The sequence below is a fragment of the Saccopteryx leptura genome, chromosome 3 (genome assembly GCF_036850995.1).
Source record: "Saccopteryx leptura isolate mSacLep1 chromosome 3, mSacLep1_pri_phased_curated, whole genome shotgun sequence".
In the NCBI taxonomy this organism is placed as follows: Eukaryota; Metazoa; Chordata; class Mammalia; order Chiroptera; family Emballonuridae; genus Saccopteryx; species Saccopteryx leptura.
The window spans coordinates 325,168,962-325,189,126 of NC_089505.1; the positions used below are offsets into that span (position 1 = coordinate 325,168,962).

The 20,165-nt window shown below is 40.0% G+C and overlaps 1 protein-coding gene across 2 annotated transcripts in view; it reads left to right on the forward strand.

Annotated features, from left to right (window-relative positions):
- The window catches only part of PRKDC (protein kinase, DNA-activated, catalytic subunit), a 282,873-nt gene extending 263,356 nt beyond the window's left edge, over positions 1-19,517 (forward strand). For both annotated transcript variants that reach the window (XM_066379091.1, XM_066379092.1), the window contains exons 74-86: positions 535-746; positions 3,359-3,446; positions 3,546-3,689; positions 8,259-8,463; positions 10,785-10,852; positions 11,437-11,657; positions 11,972-12,064; positions 15,658-15,747; positions 15,961-16,032; positions 16,108-16,309; positions 17,344-17,532; positions 18,503-18,642; positions 19,251-19,517. In XM_066379091.1, coding sequence (XP_066235188.1) covers positions 535-746; positions 3,359-3,446; positions 3,546-3,689; positions 8,259-8,463; positions 10,785-10,852; positions 11,437-11,657; positions 11,972-12,064; positions 15,658-15,747; positions 15,961-16,032; positions 16,108-16,309; positions 17,344-17,532; positions 18,503-18,642; positions 19,251-19,455 — 1,929 coding nt within the window. In that variant the 3' untranslated portion in view covers positions 19,456-19,517. The remainder of the gene's footprint in view (positions 1-534; positions 747-3,358; positions 3,447-3,545; positions 3,690-8,258; positions 8,464-10,784; positions 10,853-11,436; positions 11,658-11,971; positions 12,065-15,657; positions 15,748-15,960; positions 16,033-16,107; positions 16,310-17,343; positions 17,533-18,502; positions 18,643-19,250) is intronic.
- The last annotated feature ends 648 nt before the right edge of the window (positions 19,518-20,165 follow it).

Below are 20,165 nucleotides of genomic sequence, written 5' to 3' on the forward strand. Positions count from 1 at the left end.
GGGTGCTTGCGAGAGTCCATCTCACAATCTCCCCTCCTCTCACTTAAAAATAATAATAATAAAATAATGTTCACTCAGTCATTTTACTTCTAGGAATTTATCCTGTATCCATAGGATGTCAGAAATCCTATATCAGAAATACAAAAAGATAAACATGGAAGGATGTCTACTGTAGCACCATCTGTAATTGCAAAAATTAGAAAAGACTCTACAAATTCATTTTAGAGCAGTAATTAAATGAAGTGGATTATTATAGAGCCATTAAAAGAATGAAGAATATCTAAGAAAAACCAACAACAGTATGCCTAGTCTGTTCTGTTCTTTTCAAGAAAGGATATGTATGCACATGCATAGAAAATGTCTGGAAGAAGTGAATGCTTCCCAGTAGAATAGGAACTAAGTTGTGGGAGAGAAGACTTTATTCTTGTCTGTTCTGATACTTCTGATTATAAATATATATACTTTTTATATTGTACACATTACTTTCAGAACAAAACAGTGTTCATTATTAAGTTCCAGTTGTCTGTGTTTTAGATTTCTTCCATTCCTTGCTGGCAGTTCATTGGCTGGATTAGCCACATGGTGGCCTTACTGGACAAAGAGGAAGCTGTTGCCATCCAGCACACTGTGCGTGAGATTGCTGATAACTATCCACAGGCGATTGTCTACCAGTTTATAATAAGCAGTGAAAGCTATTCCTTCAAAGATACTTCCGCTGGTCGTCAGAATAAGGAGTTTGTGGCAAGGTGAGAATTCCAGAGGAATTAGGTTGATTTCTACTGCAGTTAAAACATACCAGTTTATAAAAAATGTGTATGGTAAAAGCAAACACATGGAAGCTTATATTGGTTTTCAGATTAATTAGAGCTTTCACTGACGAATAGAAAATCTTAGATATCTATTTGTTGAATGTATGTACCTCAGGTATGTTATTTGTTAAGGAATTTCTTTCCTTTTTTAAATGCATTTCACCTTAGAATGTTATTCATGAAACACTCTATCCCTATGCTAATACCAGTCTTTTGATTGAAACAGACTAAATGAGATGCTTTTTGAAATCAGTACTTGGTGATTATGGGAGGGGATGTGGGGGAGGTTGGGAGGATATTGAAGGATAAACATTTGGGTGGCAGACACGCAATGCAGTATACAGGTGATGATTTGGAGAATTGTGCTCCTAAACTTTGTATAATTTTGTTAGCCAGTGTCACCCCAATAAATTCAATTTGAAAATATCCAAGAAACCCCTTATTTATTAATTAGAATTCAGTAGACCAATAGTTCTCAAACTTTTTGAAGTTGGGGTGCATTTAAAATCCTACAAATAATTGTATGCACACTATATACAAATTTCTGAGAAATATGTGATTATAATTAAGTCAAATATTAAAGAAAACAATATAAAGTCCAAGCATGCTTTTGTGGTAATTAAATGAAATAAATATGACAAACTTAAATTTATTCTGACATTAAATAAACATTTTTATGTTACAATTTTGAGTTATGCTTTTTAGAATTTGTAAAAAAGAGGAATTAAAAAATAAATAAACGACCAAAAAGTTATCTTTTTATATATATAGATACATTCTTAGTAAGATTTAGTAAATTCGGCAGGTCCCGGCACGAATGTGTTTTTTCATTCTTGTGTTTATGAGAAACATGAGCCTGATGTGTCCTAGTGATTTCTTCAATGTTTGGGCATATATTTGACAGGCAAACTCTCATTTCCTTGTCAATACATTGGATAATTCCTCTGTTTTTACTCTTGTGTTGAGGGTAAAAAATCCTAATTCACTTAAATAGGATGTTGAAAATTATAGTAAAATGTTCAAAGCTTTTTTAGATATTGCCACATATTCTTCTTTTATAGAAATCTAAAAGGCTTCAAGAGATAATTCCTTATGTTTAATCATCAATCCAAAACCCCCACCATACATGTCATTTTAACTTTACACCAAACAAAGGATAGAAGAAACTTGCCTCCAGTCTTTCTGGGGGACATGGGGAGGTAGTGTAAACAATCCAGCACCACAGATTAACAGCCTCTTTCAACCTAATCAGGCAAGTGAGGTGGGGGGTTGGGCAAACTGTCAGTTTACAGCCAAATCCCCACACCTCTGTCCCCCAAAAATCTAAACTCCAAAAACCCTGTTGGTTTTTTGGTCCCCAGCAGGCACATATTTCTCTGGAACACCATAGGGCACAGCAGTGCGCCCTGGCGCACACTTTGAGAACCACTGCAGTAGACTGAAGTATTCTTTCACTTCTTCAGTTGATACATAAGTAGAGACATAACTAGCAATGGTCTATTACTTTTGAAAGAATACTTCATAAATGCATGGTATTTTAGTTGACAGTCTCTATCAAAAGCTTTTTTGTTGTTGTTAGGGGCCGATTTGCTGTATTTAATGTTTTGTTTCTGAGAAGACAATAAAGGTTTAGGCATAGCTTTGTCATCGTTTGTCTATGGATCGGTTGTGCACACACCATCTGCCACTGCTAGTGCCCCACCCCGTGGCCTTTCAGCAGAGTCAACTGCAACAATTAATTTTTTTTTAAGCAAAAAAAAGAAAAAAGGCTTGAAAATGTGTCCAAAGTGGCTTTTCTTTTATAACATAATTTCAGAACTGTATGTATCAAATTGTATACATCAAAATGTTGTTCTTATTTGCAAGAAGGTTTACTTTTATCTAAGAAGCTCACCTCCTTAGAGAACACAGTAGTTTCCCTTTATTCACGAGGAATACATTCCGTTCCAGGACCCTCAGTGGATGCCTGAAATTTCAGGATGTACCAAACGTCTATATATACTTTGTTTTTTCTTAAACAAAAATATCTATGATAAAGTTTAATTTATAAATTAGGCACAGTAAGAGATTGATAATAAGTAATAAAACAACAATTATGACAACATACTGTAATAAAAGCGATGTGAACGTGATCTCTCTCACAAATATGGTATTGTACTGTACACCTTACTGGTGATACTGTGAGATGATACAATGCCTAAGTGATGAGATGAAGGGTGGATGTGCTGGACAGAGCGATGATTCATGTCCCAGGTGGGACAGCACAAGAAGACATATAATACTTATGAATTGTTTATTTCAGGATTTTTTCCATTATTTTTGGATTGCAGTTAACCATGGGTACCTGATAACATGGAAACTGTGAATAAGAGGGTACCACTGTACATACTTTGTCCTTCATCTAACATTAGATAGAATTTTTAAATTGCTTCTGCCCTAGACTATGTAATTGGTTATATATAGTTTTCTATATTATAAAAGTAATTATAAATTATAGGCCTTGATCTGTGGAAGATGTTTGATTATCTAAACTTGGTAATTTTTTGTAGGATTAAAATTAAGTTGGATCAAGGAGGAGTGATTCAAGATTTTATTAACGCCTTAGAACAACTCTCTAATCCTGAAATGATCTTTAAGGTAATATTACATTTTCTAGGGCACAAAACATAGAATTTAGATAAAACCTACTTACAATCGAGCTTGATTTTTCTCTTTTCTCCCCCATCCCCTGTATAGGACTGGACTGATGATATCAGAGTTGAATTATCAAAAAGCCCTGTAAATAAAAAGAATATTGAAAAGATGTATGAAAGAATGTATGCAGCCTTGGGAGACCCAGAGGCCCCAGGCACCGGGACTTTCAGAAGGAAGTTTATTCAGGTATGGGTACATGGCATCCTGCCCTGATAATAGTATTAGTGTGAAGATCAATACTTATATTGGCTGGTTTGTTAGCAATTCTGGGGGTTTTTTTGTTTGTTTTTTTGGGGGTTTTTTTTTTATATTTTTCTGAAGCTGGAAACGGGGAGACAGTCAGACAGACTCCCGCATGCGCCCGACTGGGATCCACCCGGCACGCCCACCAGGGGGTGATGCTCTGCCCCTCCGGGGCATCGCTCTGTCACGACCAGAGCCACTCTAGCGCCTGAGGCAGAGGCCAAGGAGTCATTCCCAACGCCCGGGCCATCTCTACTCCAATGGAGCCTCGGCTGCGGGAGGGGAAGAGAGAGACAGAGAGGAAGGAGAGGAGGAGGGGTGGAGAAGCAGATGGGCGCCTCTCCTGTGTGCCCTGGCTGGGAATCGAACCCGGGACTCCTGCACACCAGGCCGACGCTCTACCACTGAGCCAACCGGCCAGGGCAGCAATTCTGGTTTTAAAATGCCTGTTGAATCTGTAAACTTTCTTTAGATCTGATGCTTTCTCTGAGATATTGATGACATTTTTAAGTCATATTTTGGCAAGTAGGGCAAAAAGTAAAATCTTGGCGTTTTTATTACACTGTGTTCTTCATGCTCAGATTTTTAGATATATGTGAAGGTTACATGTAGTTTCATATTTATAATTCTCAAAATGATCTGAATATTAGATCAAGAAAATATTTGTATTTTATGTAGTTAACTATTAGTGAGCACTTATCTCTGTTCCTGGGTGCTACAAGAGATACAAAGAGAAGATTGAACCCGTTTCTGAATTCAAACAAATGTGAGACCTATTTTTAAAGTTGTTCTAGAGTTGAAAGGAAGAGCAACGCACCTCAGTTTGGAGTGAATCAGGAAATCTTCTTGGAGCAAGTGGAGATCGAATGAGCCTTGACATGTACATATCTTTTTTTTTTTTTTTTTTTTTTTTTTTTGTATTTTTCTGAAGTTGGAAACGGGGAGGCAGTCAGACAGACTCCCACATGCGCCCGACCGGGATTCACCTGGTATGCCCAGCAGGGGGCGATGCTCTGCCCATCTGGGGATCGCTCTGTTGCAACCAGAGCCATTCTAGCGCCTGAGGCAGAGGCCAAAGAGCCATCCTCAGCGCCCGGGCCAACTTTGCTCCAATGGAGCCTTGGCTGCGGGAGGGGAAGGGAGAGACAGAGAGGAAGGAGAGGAGGAAGGGTGGAGAAGCATTGGGCGCTTCTCCTGTGTGCCCTGGCCAGGAATCGAACCCGGGACTCCTGCATGCCAGGCCGACGCTCTACCACTGAGCCAACTGGCCAGAGCTGACATGTACATATCTTATACCACCATGTCGTGTGCTTGTTGCTCCCTCTTAAATGAATTTTTTCTTCTGTCCCTTATGCATCCGGAGAATTGATCCTTAGAGATGCGGCTTTGCATTATTTCTCCTTTACAGCCCCTCCTTGAACCCCTTCCTCTCTGCTGCCTAAAGGACCTCTGAGCTCCCCTTTTAGCATTCATCACACTGAATTTTCCCCCCGATTTTGATCAAACTGCCTTTATTCATTGACCCTCAGAAAGTTGAAGAGCTTAGAGAAGTCCTGGTACTCATGTTGGTGGAGTTCTCAAGTTTCACAATCTCTAGTACAAAGGAAGATCTTTCTCGCTTCTGTTTTATTTAATAACTAATTCATTAAGATAGAATTCATATATCACATACCTTACAGTTCATTTATAGTGTACATGTACAGTGCTATAGTTTTGTTTTGTTTTGTTTTTTGGGGGTTTTTTTTTGTATTTTTCTGAAGCTGGAAATGGGGAGAGACAGTCAGACAGACTCCTGCATGCACCCCACCGGGATCCAACTGGCACGCCCACCAGGGGGCGACGCTCTGCCCCTCCGGGGCGTCGCTCTGCCACGAACAGAGCCACTCTAGCGCCTGGGGCAGAGGCCAAGGAGCCATCCCCAGCGCCCGGGCCATCTTTGCTCCAATGGAGCCTTGGCTGCGGGAGGGGAAGAGAGAGACAGAGAGGAAGTAGGGGGGTGGGGTGGAGAAGCAAATGGGCGCTTCTCCTATGTGCCCTGGCATGGAATCAAACCTGGGTCCCCCACATGCCAGACCGACGCTCTACTGCTGAGCCAAGCGGCCAGGGCCTACAGTGCTATAGTTTTTATTATGCAAATCTCACCACATCAATTTTAGAATATTTTCATCACTCATTAAAAGAAACCCCATACCTGTTAGCAATTACTCCTCACCCTCATCTCCTGCCAGCCCCAGGCAACCACTAAACTATAGATTTGCCTGTTCTGTACTTCCTATTCTGAGACCCATGCATACTCAGTGTGGAGCAATACTGAGACACATATGATAAGGGTGGAGCATAATAATATGCATAAAATGAAATACAGAAATTTATTACTTTATCTTGACTTTTAGGATACATATATTGTAAATGTACTTAAAACTAATATACTAGCATTAATAAAATGTATACAATTAAAGAATATTTGGAAATGTATTAGGCACACATTTTCTGTAAAGCCCAGATTTTCAGCTTTGCAGGCCATGTCTGTCTGGTGTCATGGCTACTCACATCTGCTGTTATAATGCAAAAAGATGCCTAGACAGTATGTAAATGAAAGTCATGTCTGACAGGATTCCAATAAAGTTTTACTTATAAAAATAGGCAGCAGGCTGGCCTGATCAGGCGCAGTGGATAGAGTGTTGAATTGGGACGTGGAGGACCCAGGTTCGAAACCCTGAGGTCACCAGCTTGAGCCCAAGGTCGCTGGCTTGAGCAAGGGGTCACTCTCTCTGCTGTAGCCCCCTCTGGTTCCTAAACTTCCTTAATCTGTTCTGCTTTCCAATAAGCTCTAGCTTCTACCCAGAATGAGAAGAGGTGTTGCACTAGAGTTTTTTTTACCTGCCTGTCTCCTTAACCAGAGTGACAATGTCTGCAGCAGTCCTGTTCATTGCCTCATGTTAGAATAAGACTACACAGCCCCCAGAAAAGACTGCATGTTAAACCTTTGAATTCGCCTGACCAGGCGGTGGCACAGTGGATAGAGCGTCGGAGTGGGATGCAGAAGGACCCAGGTTCGAGACCCTGAGGTTGCCAGCTTGAGCGCGGGCTCATCTGGCTTGAGCAAAAAAAAAAAAAGTTCACCAGCTTGGACCCAGGGTCGCTGGCTCGAGCAAGGGGTTGCTCGGTCTGCTGAAGGCCCACGGTCAAGGCACATATGAGAAAGCAATCAATGAACAACTAAGGTGTCGCATTGAAAAACTGATGATTGATGCTTCTCATCTCTCTCCGTTCCTGTCTGTCCCTATCTGTCCCTCTCTCTGACTCTCTCTGTCCCTGTAAAAAAAAAAAATTTTTTTTAAAAGACAAAATTTTGCGCGCACACACACACAAAAACAAAAAAAAACCCTCTGAATTCATAGCCACTTCCTTTCCCTGCATGCTGAATACCATTAAGACTCTGCCCTGAAACTATCTTAGTATAAACCGCTCACTGTTGTTCCCAGCTGCTGCTGAGTGCTGATATGCCCAACTCTAACCCACGGAAAATGTCAGTGGCAGAGACCTACCTCTTCTGTTCCTACTAGACATGATACTTACCTTGAGCTTCCTTGGAAAATCAGTTCAGAACTTTCTACTTTATACCAAATCAAATAATTTGCATTAATTAAAATAAGAATCTATCAAAACAGAATTGCCTCAAATCTCACGTTAGAAGGTCCTAAGGACATAATGTCATTCAGATATATAGTTGATGCTGGTTATTTTTGAGAAATAACCATTCTTTCCATGTATTCTAAAAGTTGTATACTGTTTCTATAGATCAAAGAAGAAATTTGTTTTATGTACGTCAGTTTTCCTGCAATGAATTGTCTTAAAATAGAGCATATACATCAGTATGTTGTAGTTAGTTTCAAATGTGGTAAAACTCTTGTTTTGTATTTTTATTTTGATATTAGGATTGTAATTTAAATATTTGAGTAGAGACTAATACAAAGAAATATTTGATATGTTCCAAGATAAAGTACTTCTAATAATAGAAATATAAACTATCTAATGTTTACACTGGTTTGTGATCCAATATAATGACTTGAAAGACTCTTACTAGGGAACGCAACATTCTGATACTTTTCTCTTCAGCAGTGATGGATACTTAATGACTTCATTTTAATTGAATTACTCCATTTATTTTATGCTCTGTTTCTAACTACTCCTGTTATAAAGATCAATAACTGGACAGTAAGCACAAAGAGGGTAAATGACTTTCCCAAGTTTTTAAAGCCTTATTGAAATTTATGGGTAGAAGTCACTACCAACCATATTCTTTCTATCTTTTCAAAGGAACACAAACAAAAGACAGGCTTCAGGTGTTTCACAGTGTTGGAATATTCAAGGAAAGCAAAACTATAAATTGTCAAAGCACAGAAAAACTAATTGGTTACTTGTAAACATTCATAAGTGTATATCATAAGTTATAACTTTTCCAAAGTTCAGATTCACCTCAAACATTAATATTTAAGTCATTAATTTCAGGCTTTTGGAAAAGAGTTTGATAGACTCTTTGGGAGAGGAGGTTCTAAGCTACCTGGAATGAAGCTTTGTGACTTCAATGACATTGCCAACTCACTACTTTTAAAAATGAACAAATACTCAAAACCACCTGGGAATCTGAAAGAATACTCACCCTGGATGAGTGACTTCAGAGTTGAATTCCTGAGAAATGAACTGGAGATTCCTGGTGAGTTAACCTTTAGAAGTGGCAAAACTACTTTAAGGAGAATATGTAGTAAGAACTTTTGATTTCTGAAATATCAGAATCTTGATAGTTACTGAATTTTTCATTTTAAAACTTCATATTTTTCATCATTAGAAAATTTATAATTACTTTGAATAAGTGCAGTTTACCCAATGTCCACCTCTAATTAGATTATAGTTTTTTTTATATTTCTGATCAAGACAAGTGTTCAGATTTCTATCTAATAATAATGGTAACTGGTAATTTATTTTAAACATACCCAAGCTTTGCTCCTGGATAACTTTTCCTCAGAAATATAATATACACAGAGGCGGATTAAGGTCGGTTGAAGCCCCTGGTGCAGAAGAAAATATTGGGCCCTTTAAAGAGAGAGACAGGAAAAATAAAAATACATGTTAACCATATTTTTAAAAAAATAAAAAATATTATGTACTATTAATGTTAAAATTGCTCATATGAAACCAAACTTGGTGTCATTAGAAAAAAGTGTAAAGTAGGGGTTTTGTGGGGCCCTTCAGAAGTCGGGGCCCAGGGCCTGACCAGGCAGTGGTGCAATAGATAGAGCGTCAGAGTGGGATGCAGAGGGCCCAGGTTTGAGAACCGGAGTTTGCCAGCTTGAGTGTGGACTCATCTGGTTTGAGCAAAGCTCACCGTCTTGGACCCAAGGTCACTGGTTCAAGCAAGGGGTTACTTGATCTGCTGTAGCCCCACGATCAAGGCACATATGAGAAAGCAATCAATGAACAACTAAGGTGTCGCAATGAAAAACTAATAATTGATCCTTCTCATCTCTCTGTTCCTGTCTATCCCTATCTATCCCTCTCTCTGACTCTCTCTCTGTCACTGTAAAATAAAATAAAATAAAATAAAAATAAAGCTTAAAAAAATATCGGAACCCAGGGCATATACCTGTGCACCCACCATTAAATCTGCCTCTGAATATACGTATAGATGCAAATCACTTCTTGGGAAGTGCATGTTGGTCCTTTTAAAGCAGTGGTAGTCAACCTGGTCCCTACCGCCCACTAGTGGGCGTTCCAGCTTTCATGGTGGGCGGTAGCGGAACAACCAAAGTGTAAGTAAAAAGATTTAACTATATAGTAAGTTGTTTCATAAAGATTTATTCTGCCAAACTTAGCAAAAATCTGATATAAAGTGCTTGATAAGTAATTATTATTATATGCTTTAACTTGCTGTAACTCTGCTTTATAAATTTTATAAAGTAAAGTTACTTCCCTACTTTATAAATCACCATTATTGTGGAATCGGTGGGCAGTTAGAAAATTGTACTACTAACAAAGATACAAAAGTGTGCGGTAGGTATAAAAAGGTTGACTACTCCCGTGTTAAAGTGATAAGATAATGATAAATAACTTACCTTCAAGAGAAAGAATTGTGAGCGTCGGCCTAGCGTGCGGAGGACCCGGGTTCGATTCCCGGCCAGGGCACACAGGAGAAGCGCCCATTTGCTTCTCCACCCCTCCGCCGCGCTTTCCTCTCTGTCTCTCTCTTCCCCTCCCGCAGCCAAGGCTCCATTGGAGCAAAGATGGCCCGAGCGCTGGGGATGGCTCCTTGGCCTCTGCCCCAGGCGCTGGAGTGGCTCTGGTCGCAACATGGCGACGCCCAGGATGGGCAGAGCATCGCCCCCTGGTGGGCAGAGCGTCGCCCCTGGTGGGCGTGCCGGGTGGATCCCGGTCGGGCGCATGCGGGAGTCTGTCTGACTGTCTCTCCCCGTTTCCAGCTTCAGAAAAATGAAAAAAAAAAAAAAAAAAGAGAAAGAATTGTGACATTGAGGATAGAGACAAGTTGGTTAGATGTAAACACAGCATGGTTTTTCAAAGGCAATTTTTGGTATATTCCATGTTCCTTTTCCTGGAATTCACTAGATGTGTGCCCCCCCCCCCCATACATACACACACACAAATATTTTAATCTGGTGACTCATTCTGGTGGCTATGAAAAACCATTTGGATAAATACTTTCCTTTGTTATTATTAACAGCTGTGAATTGCATACTGATAATTTCAAGAAAAACATTTGAAATACGGTGTAAGCCTCCTAATATGCAGCTTGCTTCTCCTTGAAATAATACAGTGTTTTAAGTCAATGCTTTATTTTTCCTGTTTGGAATTCTTCCATTTAGTCTAATTGAGATAATAGCATTTTTAAGTTCATTTTCTTTGATGAAAACTTTCATTAAAATTTTTATGTTAGATTAGCTTTTTTATTAGATTAACAGGTGTTTTAAAGTATAGGGTTCTGTAACAAGCTATCCCTTAGGAAGGCTTTTTTGTTTTTCTTAGGTCAGTATGATGGCAAAGGAAAGCCGGTGCCAGAGTATCATGCTCGAATCGCCGGGTTCGATGAACGGGTAGGTGCCGGTGTTTGGGACCCCATCACCACAGTCAGGATTGTTAGTGTGTGGCATTTAGTTCTTCAGATATGTGAATATATGTCTTTACTAAAGAAAAGACAATTAACTTCCTCTGTTGATCTTAAATGTGTGTAGTTTTTTTATTCTTTTATTGACTGATTTTTTTTGATGTTTCCAGTGTTTTAATATCAGTCATATTTAAGGACATAATAAACTTGAAGAGTAAACTATTTGTGTATGTGTCCATTATAAAATATAATATAAAACTAAGTAATTGTAGAAAGGTGTATGTGGCTTGTTGCTAATTAAGGGCATCCACATTTATAAGCAATTATTTTAACCAAGAATATAAAATTATATGGGCACAATAGTATGGCATAAACAAGTAATAGAAATATTTCACTGACCCTAGGTTCTCTCTTTTTTCTCTATATCACCTGACTTTGTCTTCAAAGGGAGATCTTTCTGTGAACAATGTGTGCCAGCCAGCCTTACTTTTCAAACCCTTTTGCTGATGATGGTAATGGGCTAGTCTCTCAGTGTTTTACACTGCACCTAAAATTGTTTTTTTATTTTTAAAGGTAAAAGCAATGGCTTCTATCAGAAAACCAAAACGCATCATTATCCGAGGCCACGATGAGAGAGAGTACCCTTTCCTTGTGAAGGGGGGTGAAGATCTGCGGCAGGACCAACGCGTTGAGCAGCTCTTTGAGGTCATGAACGTCATCCTTTCCCGAGATGCCGCTTGTAGTCAGAGAAACATGCAGTTAAAGATATATCACGTCATCCCCATGACCTCCAGGTATGACCACATGGGCATCGTCATTCTAGAGTTGATTTATATGAATGGAAATTTCAGCACTGGACCAACTCCTTGTTTAAAATTGCTAAGATGGGGTTGGAGGCCACTTGACAATTCAGTGTTTTAGATTTAGCAAAGACGAGAGCTAAGCAGAAGTAATAAATACTTCTAAACCTGTGATTTCATCTCAATATGGAGAAAGGAAGTGAAGAATTGATATGAAAAATCTATTTTGCTTTGAGTTCTACAGAACTTTTTTTCTAGTTAAAAAAGAAGAGCAATTTGTATTCATAAACCTTTTTATTCCTTTTCAGATTAGGATTAATTGAATGGATTGAAAATACTTTTACCTTAAAGGAACTTCTTTTGAGTAACATGTCACAAGAGGAGAAAGCAGCTTATACAAGGTAATATGGATTCTAAATATTTTCTGCAGCTCTGCCCTGGCCTACCCCAGCCAGCCTGCTACTACCCAGACATAATATTCTTTCTGAGTAGAGTTGTTTCAAATTCAGTTTCCTCCACCTCTTTTTTCCAGTCACATTATCAGGCCCCTTTTAATTGGCACTCTTAGCCAACCCCTGGCCTAGGCTTTAATGTGCATCTGGCTGCATGAATAAACTAAATGGAGTCAAGCAGTCTAAAGAGTAGTTGCATATATTTTACCACAATTAAAGAAATGTATTAACTTTGGGGAAAAAAAAGGAAAATCATGAAGGAAGTAAAACAAGTAAGAATAGCAGCTAAAAAAAAAAGAATAGCAGCTAACATTTCATTAAACATTTTCTGTGTGCTCGGTACTATTCTCAGTTCTTAATGTGTATGAAGTCATTTATATTTTATAAAACCTACAAGGTTGTTTTTATCACCTCTGTTCAAATGAGGAAGCTAAGGCCCATAAGTAGCTTGTCCTAGGTTACCCATATAAGTGGCATAGCTAATCAGAAATGTTTTTTATTTGTATTTTGTTTCTGTAAAGAAAAATAAGTACAACAATGGCCCTGGCCAGTTGGCTTAGTGGTAGAGCGTCAGCCTAACATGTGGATGTCCTGGGTTCAATTCCTGGTCAGGGCACACAGGAGAAGCACCCATCTGCTTCTCCACCTTTCCCCCTCTCCCGTGTCTCTCTCTCTCTCTCTCTCTCTCTCTCTCTCTTCCCCTCCTGCAGCCAAGGCTCCACTGGAGCAAGTTGTCCAGGTGCTGAAGGTGGCACCTTGGCCTCTGCCTCAGGCTGTAAAATGTCTCCAGTTGCAATGGAGCAACAGCTCCAGACAGGCAGAGCATCGCCTCCTAGTGGGCTTGCTGGGTGGATCCCAGTTGGGTGCATGCGGGAGTTTGTCTCTCTGCCTCCCCACTTCTCGCTTAAGAAAAATACAGAAAGGGAGGGAGGGAGAGAAAGAGGGAGGGAGGGAAGGAGGGAGGGAGGGAGGGAGGGAAGGAGGGAGGGAGGGAGGGAGGGAGGAAGGAAGGAAGGAAGGAAGGAAGGAAGGAAGGAAGGAAGGAAGGAAGGAAGGAAGGAAGGAAGAAAGATAGGACAACAATGCAAGACATTTTGAAGGAGGGGTTTATAAGCTCTGATGACAAACTATGGAGTAAAGAAAGAAAGAGTAACAGATTTAAGGCATATTTCTCTTTGAAAGTATTTCTATAGGAGCAATAGTCTCATCAATCAAGAATGATTTCTGTAAAATTAATCATTTTGATCGAACTCTTTATTTGTGGATAATAGTTGTTGCTACCTAGAACAGTGTTTACGAACTTTTAATTCTAATTATTTAAATCCTTTGTCTAGAATTGTTTCTGCCTTCCCTGGAAGATAGGAAAAAGTATTTCTCAAGTCAGAAATCCCAAAGCTTGCTCTGGTGCTAACTCTCAATGGTCCTGACTCAAAAGGGAATCTTAGACAAGTGACTTACTTTCCCATATTTTTATGCCTCCATTTGTAAGATGGGATAGTAGGTAAAATGCATAAGATAAACATAGGTATCAACAGAGTTTAAAGTGCTTTTCAAATGTAGAATTGTGTAAATTATTTCCCACTACCTTTTTAAAACAAGTGAGTTCCAACCCCATTACTAAAAATCATTGCTATTTTTTTCTTTACATATTATAGTTTTTCAAAATAAGGTTTTCATCCCAGTTGAAACTAGGAGAGAATTTAGTTGAAAATGAGTGTCTAGCCCTGGCCGGTTGGTTCAGTGGTAGAGCGTTGGCCTGGTGTGCAGGAGTCCTGGATTCGATTCCCAGCCAGAGCACACAGGAGAAGGGGTGGGTGCTTCTCCACCCCTCCCCCTCTCCTTCCTCTCTGTCTCTCTCTTCCCCTCCCACAGCCGGGGCTCCATTGGAGCAAAGTTTGACCGGGCGCTGAGGATGGCTCTGTGGCCTCTGTCTCAGGCGCTAGAGTGGCTCTGGTTGCAACAGAGCGACGCCCCAGATGGGCAGAGCATCGCCCCCTGGTGGGCATGCCGGGTGGATTCCTGTCGGGCGCATGCGGGAGTCTAACTGCCTCCCGGTTTCCAACTTCAGAAAAATACAAAAAAAAAAAAAAAAAGAAAATGAGTGTCTATTTATGAAATTAAGTTAGTAGCAACTCAGAAATTATTCAACTTTGCCTGACCTGTGGTGGCGCAGTGGATAAAGCATCGACCTGGAAATGCTGAGGTCGCCAGTTTGAAACCTTGGGCTTGCCTGGTCAAGGCACATATGGGAGTTGATGCTTCCTGCTCCTCTCCCCCCTTTCTCTCTCTGTCTCTCTCCTCTCCCTCTCTCTCTCTCTCTCTCTCTCTCTCTCTCTCTCTCTCTCTCTCTCTCTCTCTCTCCCCCTCTCTCTCTCCTTTCTAAAATGAATAAATAAATTTAAAAAAAAAAGAAATTATTCAACTTAAATGATTGAACTAGTAAGTAAAATGTTGCAAAATTTTTCTTAGATTGTATTAGGAAAACTTGTTAAAGCTTTTGACACAAACCCCAAAGTGGCTAAACATACTAATATCACATTGTTTCCAACTGCCCAGATACTTCCTTTTGCCTATGAAGAATTATTGAGCCTGACCTGTGGTGGCGCAGTGGATAAAGCGTCAACCTGGAAACGCTGAGGTCACTGTTTCAAAACCCTGGGCTTGCCTGGTCAAGGCACATATGGGAATTGATGCCTCCTGCTCCTCCCTCCCCCTTCTCTCTCTCTCTTTCTCTCTCTCTTTCTCTCTCCCTCTCTCTCCTCTAAAAATTAATAAAAATAAATAAATAAATAAAAAGAATTATTGAAACAGCTTTCACCCTGGTGGGATAGCTCAGATTGGTTAGTGCATCATCCCAATACGTGGAGGTTGTGGGTTTGCTCCCCAGGCAGAGCACATGCAGAAACAGGGTGATGTTCCTGTTTTTTGTTTCTATCTATTTCTCTATCTACCTGTCATCTCTCTCTCTCTCTCTTCACCCCTCTTCTGTCTCTAAAATCATTTTTAAAAAATACAAAACATAAGAGTCAAGGCTCTGACTTAAGAAAAAAAGGAAAACAGCTTTTCAGATTTAATTCAAATCCACTGTCATCTAGGAAAATATTGTTCTAAATCTGCATATTGGAAATAGTGAAAAAGAGTAGGGCAATGTTTTAAACAACAAAAACAGACTTAATCTGTCTTCAACAGTATGTTGAGTTTTTTTGTTTGAAATGGTAGTATGGCTTAACATTTCTTGCCTATTTTAAATAAGTTGCATACATTACTTTTATCCTGTTATGGTTCTTTTCTAGGACAAGAGTTTTAGAACCATATGCCAAGATTATGAACACTTATATTTAAGGTCATCATATATGAAGTGAGAAAATTATTGTATATGATGGTTTTGTGCCTGAATTTTTACATAGGAAATAGCTTTTGTTTCTTTAAGAGAAATAAAGAATGAATAATGATATATTGAAATTTCTTGTTTATCCTTGCCTCTAAAATCATATAATGCTAAATATCTCCCTAATGCTGATTCCCTTTTTCCTATTTGTTAGTGATCCCAAGGCACCGCCATTTGAATATAACAACTGGCTGACAAAGATGTCTGGGAAAAATAATGTTGGTGCTTACATGCTAATGTTTAAGTAAGTTTGTTTTGATCTTCCTTTTTATAACTACTTCATGCTTCTCAGAGTTGCATATATACTGTCGTTTCTTCAAAAGCTTTACTTCAGAGATACCATCAAAATCTAATTATCTGATGTTTGAATTGAAATGTAAAACGTAAACTAAGAATTTTAAATTTCTCACCACAAGAAGTTTGTTCTAATCAGACATTTTCTATTATTAAATCATAGGGTAGCTAGTCGTACTGAAACAGTCACATCGTTCAGAAACAGAGAAAGTAAAGTGCCAGCTGATCTCTTAAAGTAAGTATATTTCTGACTTCATCAACCAGCTGGTAGCATAGCAGAGACCACAGAATTTGTGTCTCCTTCTCCCAGGCGTGCCTTTCTGAAGATGAGTACGGGCCCGGAGGCCTTTCTGGCTCTCCGCTCCCACTTTGCCAGCTCTCATGCCCTGATGTGCATTAGCCACTGGATCCTGGGCATCGGAGACAGACACCTGAACAATTTCATGGTGAGCATGGATACAGGTGGAATGATCGGAATTGACTTTGGACATGCATTTGGATCAGCTACTCAGGTATGCTCATCTAACTCTCATTGTTCTTGGCTAGTTTAGAATTGTGATAGGACTTTGTAACACCCTCTGGAAATGGATAGTTTTTAAAGAAGAAATGACACATCCATTGGGTCACTTTTGTCGTGAACATTAAATTGGACATTTTTGCAGAAAGGGATATTCTCAACTTCATTTTGTCCTGGTTCAGACAAGTTATGGAAAGTGTGATGATAAATTTATAATCAGAGCTAAGAATAAAACGTGTTCCTCTAAAAAGAGAAGACTATAGGCCCTGGCCGGTTGGCTCAGCAGTGGAGCGTCGGCCTGGCGTGCGGGGGACCCGGGTTCGATTCCCGGCCAGGGCACATGGGGGAAGCGCCCATTTGCTCCTCCACCCCCACCCCCTCCCTCCTCTCTGTCTCTCTCTTCCCCTCCCGCAGCCGAGGCTCCATTGGAGCAAAGATGGCCCGGGCGCTGGGAATGGCTCCTTGGCCTCTGCCCCAGGCGCTACAGTGGCTCTGGTCGTGGCAGAGCGACGCCCCGGAGGGGCAGAGCATCGCCCCCTGGTGGGCAGAGCATCGCCCCTGGTGGGCGTGCCGGGTGGATCCCGGTCGGACGCATGCGGGAGTCTGTCTGACTGTCTCTCCCTGTTTCCAGCTTCAGAAAAATACAAAAAATAAATAAATAAAAATAAATAAAAAGAGAAGAAAGACTATAAGGAAGTTTCATGAAGCCCTATACTCATTTTATCTTATACAAGATATGACACAGATGTTTTCTCTGACATTAAACTCTGAGTGCCTTAAATAGCACTTCTAAATCTCTCTACGCTGTGTGTTCCTATGCACATAGGTTCTTGCGTTACAATACAAGGATGATTCCGTTGATTACTCTTAGGCACAGTAAATTCATATCTGTATAGCTGATTTTGAAAAGGAGTTTATACTCTCACTAAATATGAATAGTAACTATGGGAAGATGTTTTGTTTGTGCCTGTTACTTTGAGGTTCCTATTTAATATATTCTGTTTCTTGCATGTATTCTTTTTTCTTTAGTTTCTGCCAGTTCCTGAGCTGATGCCTTTTCGTCTAACTCGCCAATTTATCAATCTGATGTTACCAATGAAAGAAACAGGTGTTATGTACAGTGTCATGGTGCACGCACTGAGAGCCTTTCGCTCACACCTCACGCTTCTTATTACCACCATGGATGTGTTTGTGAAGGAACCTTCCTTCGACTGGAAAGTAGGGTTGTTTGTATACACTTTCCCTTTTACTGCATTGTACCCACCAGCGATTGATCTGACATCTACTTTTATAAAAAGGAAATACATCAAATTTTGTTTACTAAAATATTTACATGGTTTTATACAGCATTTCTTGAAATTAACATTTGGGGTCATTGGGCTGAAAACCAGATAAAAAACATAACCTTTTTTTGGACAAAACTGTTGTTCCAATTGAGTGTATTTCTGTCTAGGAGAGGAAATATGGACCCATTGATACTGGGTCTGATTTCTCTCAAAGGCAACTTTTATTTTAAAATCTGTCACACATGAAGTCTTCCTTGATCATAAAGACAAATAGTGCTTTTTTTTTTATCTCAAGGTTCTTTATAATATGACCCCAAAAGAGTGAAGCTTAGCTGTGACATCCTTTATATAGGGAGTGATATTTTAAGCCTAACTACAGTTCCTCAAGATCATTGTCACTGTTCTGTGTACTACCATTAGAATTTGTATAAAAAAGCTGTAGAGCTCACCCAGTTATAGAGATGTTTATTTTTTTATTTTTTTTGTGACAGAGTCAGAGAGACAGAGAGAGGGACAGGTAGGGACAGACAGATAGGAAGGGAGAGAGATGAGAAACATCAGTTCTTCATTGCGGCACCTTAGTTGTTCATCAACCGCTTTCTCATATGTGCCTTGACTGGGGGGCTACAGCAGACTGAGTGACCCCTGGCTCAAGCCAGCGACCTCAGGCTCAAAGTGATGAGGCTTGCTCAAACCATATGAGCCTGCACTCAAGCTGGCAACTTCGGGGTTTCAAACCTGGGTCCTCCACGTCCCAATCCGACACTCTATCCACTGCACCATTGCCTGGTCAGGCAAAATGTTTATTTTAAGATCATTACTTGTTTAATCTGTTTGAATGTGATCATATATACAATTACAGGAAGAAGAAAAAAAAACCAAATCATTTTCTTTTCCTTTAGAATTTTGAACAGAAAATGCTGAAAAAAGGAGGATCATGGATTCAAGAAGTAAATGTAACAGAAAAAAGTTGGTATCCACGTCAGAAGATACACTATGCTAAGAGAAAGTTAACAGGTGCCAATCCAGCAGTTATTACTTGGTAAGATTATTATTTGTAGAAAAATACGAAGCACTAGATGCTACCATATACTGAAGAATTTCTAAATGCTGTATAAAGTGATAAGAACTTTACATTTGTCCTATGATTTTAGTCCTATTCTCATTTTACAAATGAATGCTTAACATAAGTTATCATCAGAGAAATACAAAAGAGATGCCACTTCACACCCACTAATTAAAATGACTGGAATATAAGTAGTGTCGGTGAGGGTGCGCAGGAGCGGGAGCCTTCCTATGTTGCTGGTAGGAAGGTAAAGTGTACGGCTGCTGTGGAAGAGAGCGGCCCGGCGGCTTCTCAACAATGTAAACATAGAATTTACTATTGAACTCATCAGTCTGACTCCTCAGTACACACCCAAGAGAAAAGAAAGCATGGACCAGCACAAAAACATGTAGACAAACATTAATAGCAAGCAGCATTTTTTGTGTTCTGTTCTTTTACAAATTGAATCTCTTCACTGCAGGTTATGAGCAACAGAAATATTCTATAAGTTATGAGAGTGAATGTTTGATAGGTTGGAATGCAGACAACAAAGCAAAAAATAATGGATGGTTTGTGTTTTTGTGTTTGTTTAATATTTTTTCCAGTGATGAGTTACGTCTGGGCCACGAGAAGTTACCTGCCTTTGATGATTATGTGGCTGTAGCACGAGGAAACAAGGATCACAACATTCGTGCCCGAGAACCAGCAAATGGACTTTCAGAAGAGGCTCAAGTGAAGTGCTTGATTGACCAGGCGACAGACCCCAACATCCTTGGCAGAACATGGGTCGGATGGGAGCCCTGGATGTGAGCTCTGTGGAAATCAACAGAAAAAAAATATTAAAGTGTTTACAGAATCTCCTAAACTTTAAAGTGAGCCAATTTTCTTGAAGCACTAAAGAAAAGAAATCTATTTAGCAATACAGTCTTATAGCAGAGATGTAATCAAGATCATGATGAGTAAGTAAATATTGAAATGAATAAATAAATGATTGGGTTATAAGAAAAAGTTACATTAGGATTATAATAGATGTGGGGTTTTTTTTTGTATTTTTGCAAAGTTGAAGCGAAGTTGGAGAGGCAGTCAGACAGACTCCTGTATGCGCCCGACAGGGATCCACCCAGCATTCCCGGGGGGGGGGGGGATGCTCGGCTCATCTGGGGCATTGCTCCATTGAGGCTGGAGCCATTCTAGCACCTGAGGTGGAGGCTATGGAGCCATCCTCAGTGCCCGGGCCAACTTTGCTCCAATGGAGCCTTGGTTGTGGGAGAGGAAGAGAGAGATAGAGACGAAGGAGAGGGAGAAGGGTGGAGAAGGAGATGGGCGCTTCTCCTGTGTGTTCTGGCCAGGAATCAAACCCTGGACTTTCACACACTAGGCCAATCTTCTACTGCTGAGCCAACCAGTTATAATAGACTTTTAATAGAAAAATATTTATCAAGGCTTGCCTGACCAGTGGTGGTGTATGCTGAGGTCACTAGCTCTGAGTGCAGGGTCACTGGCTTGAACCAGGGGAATTG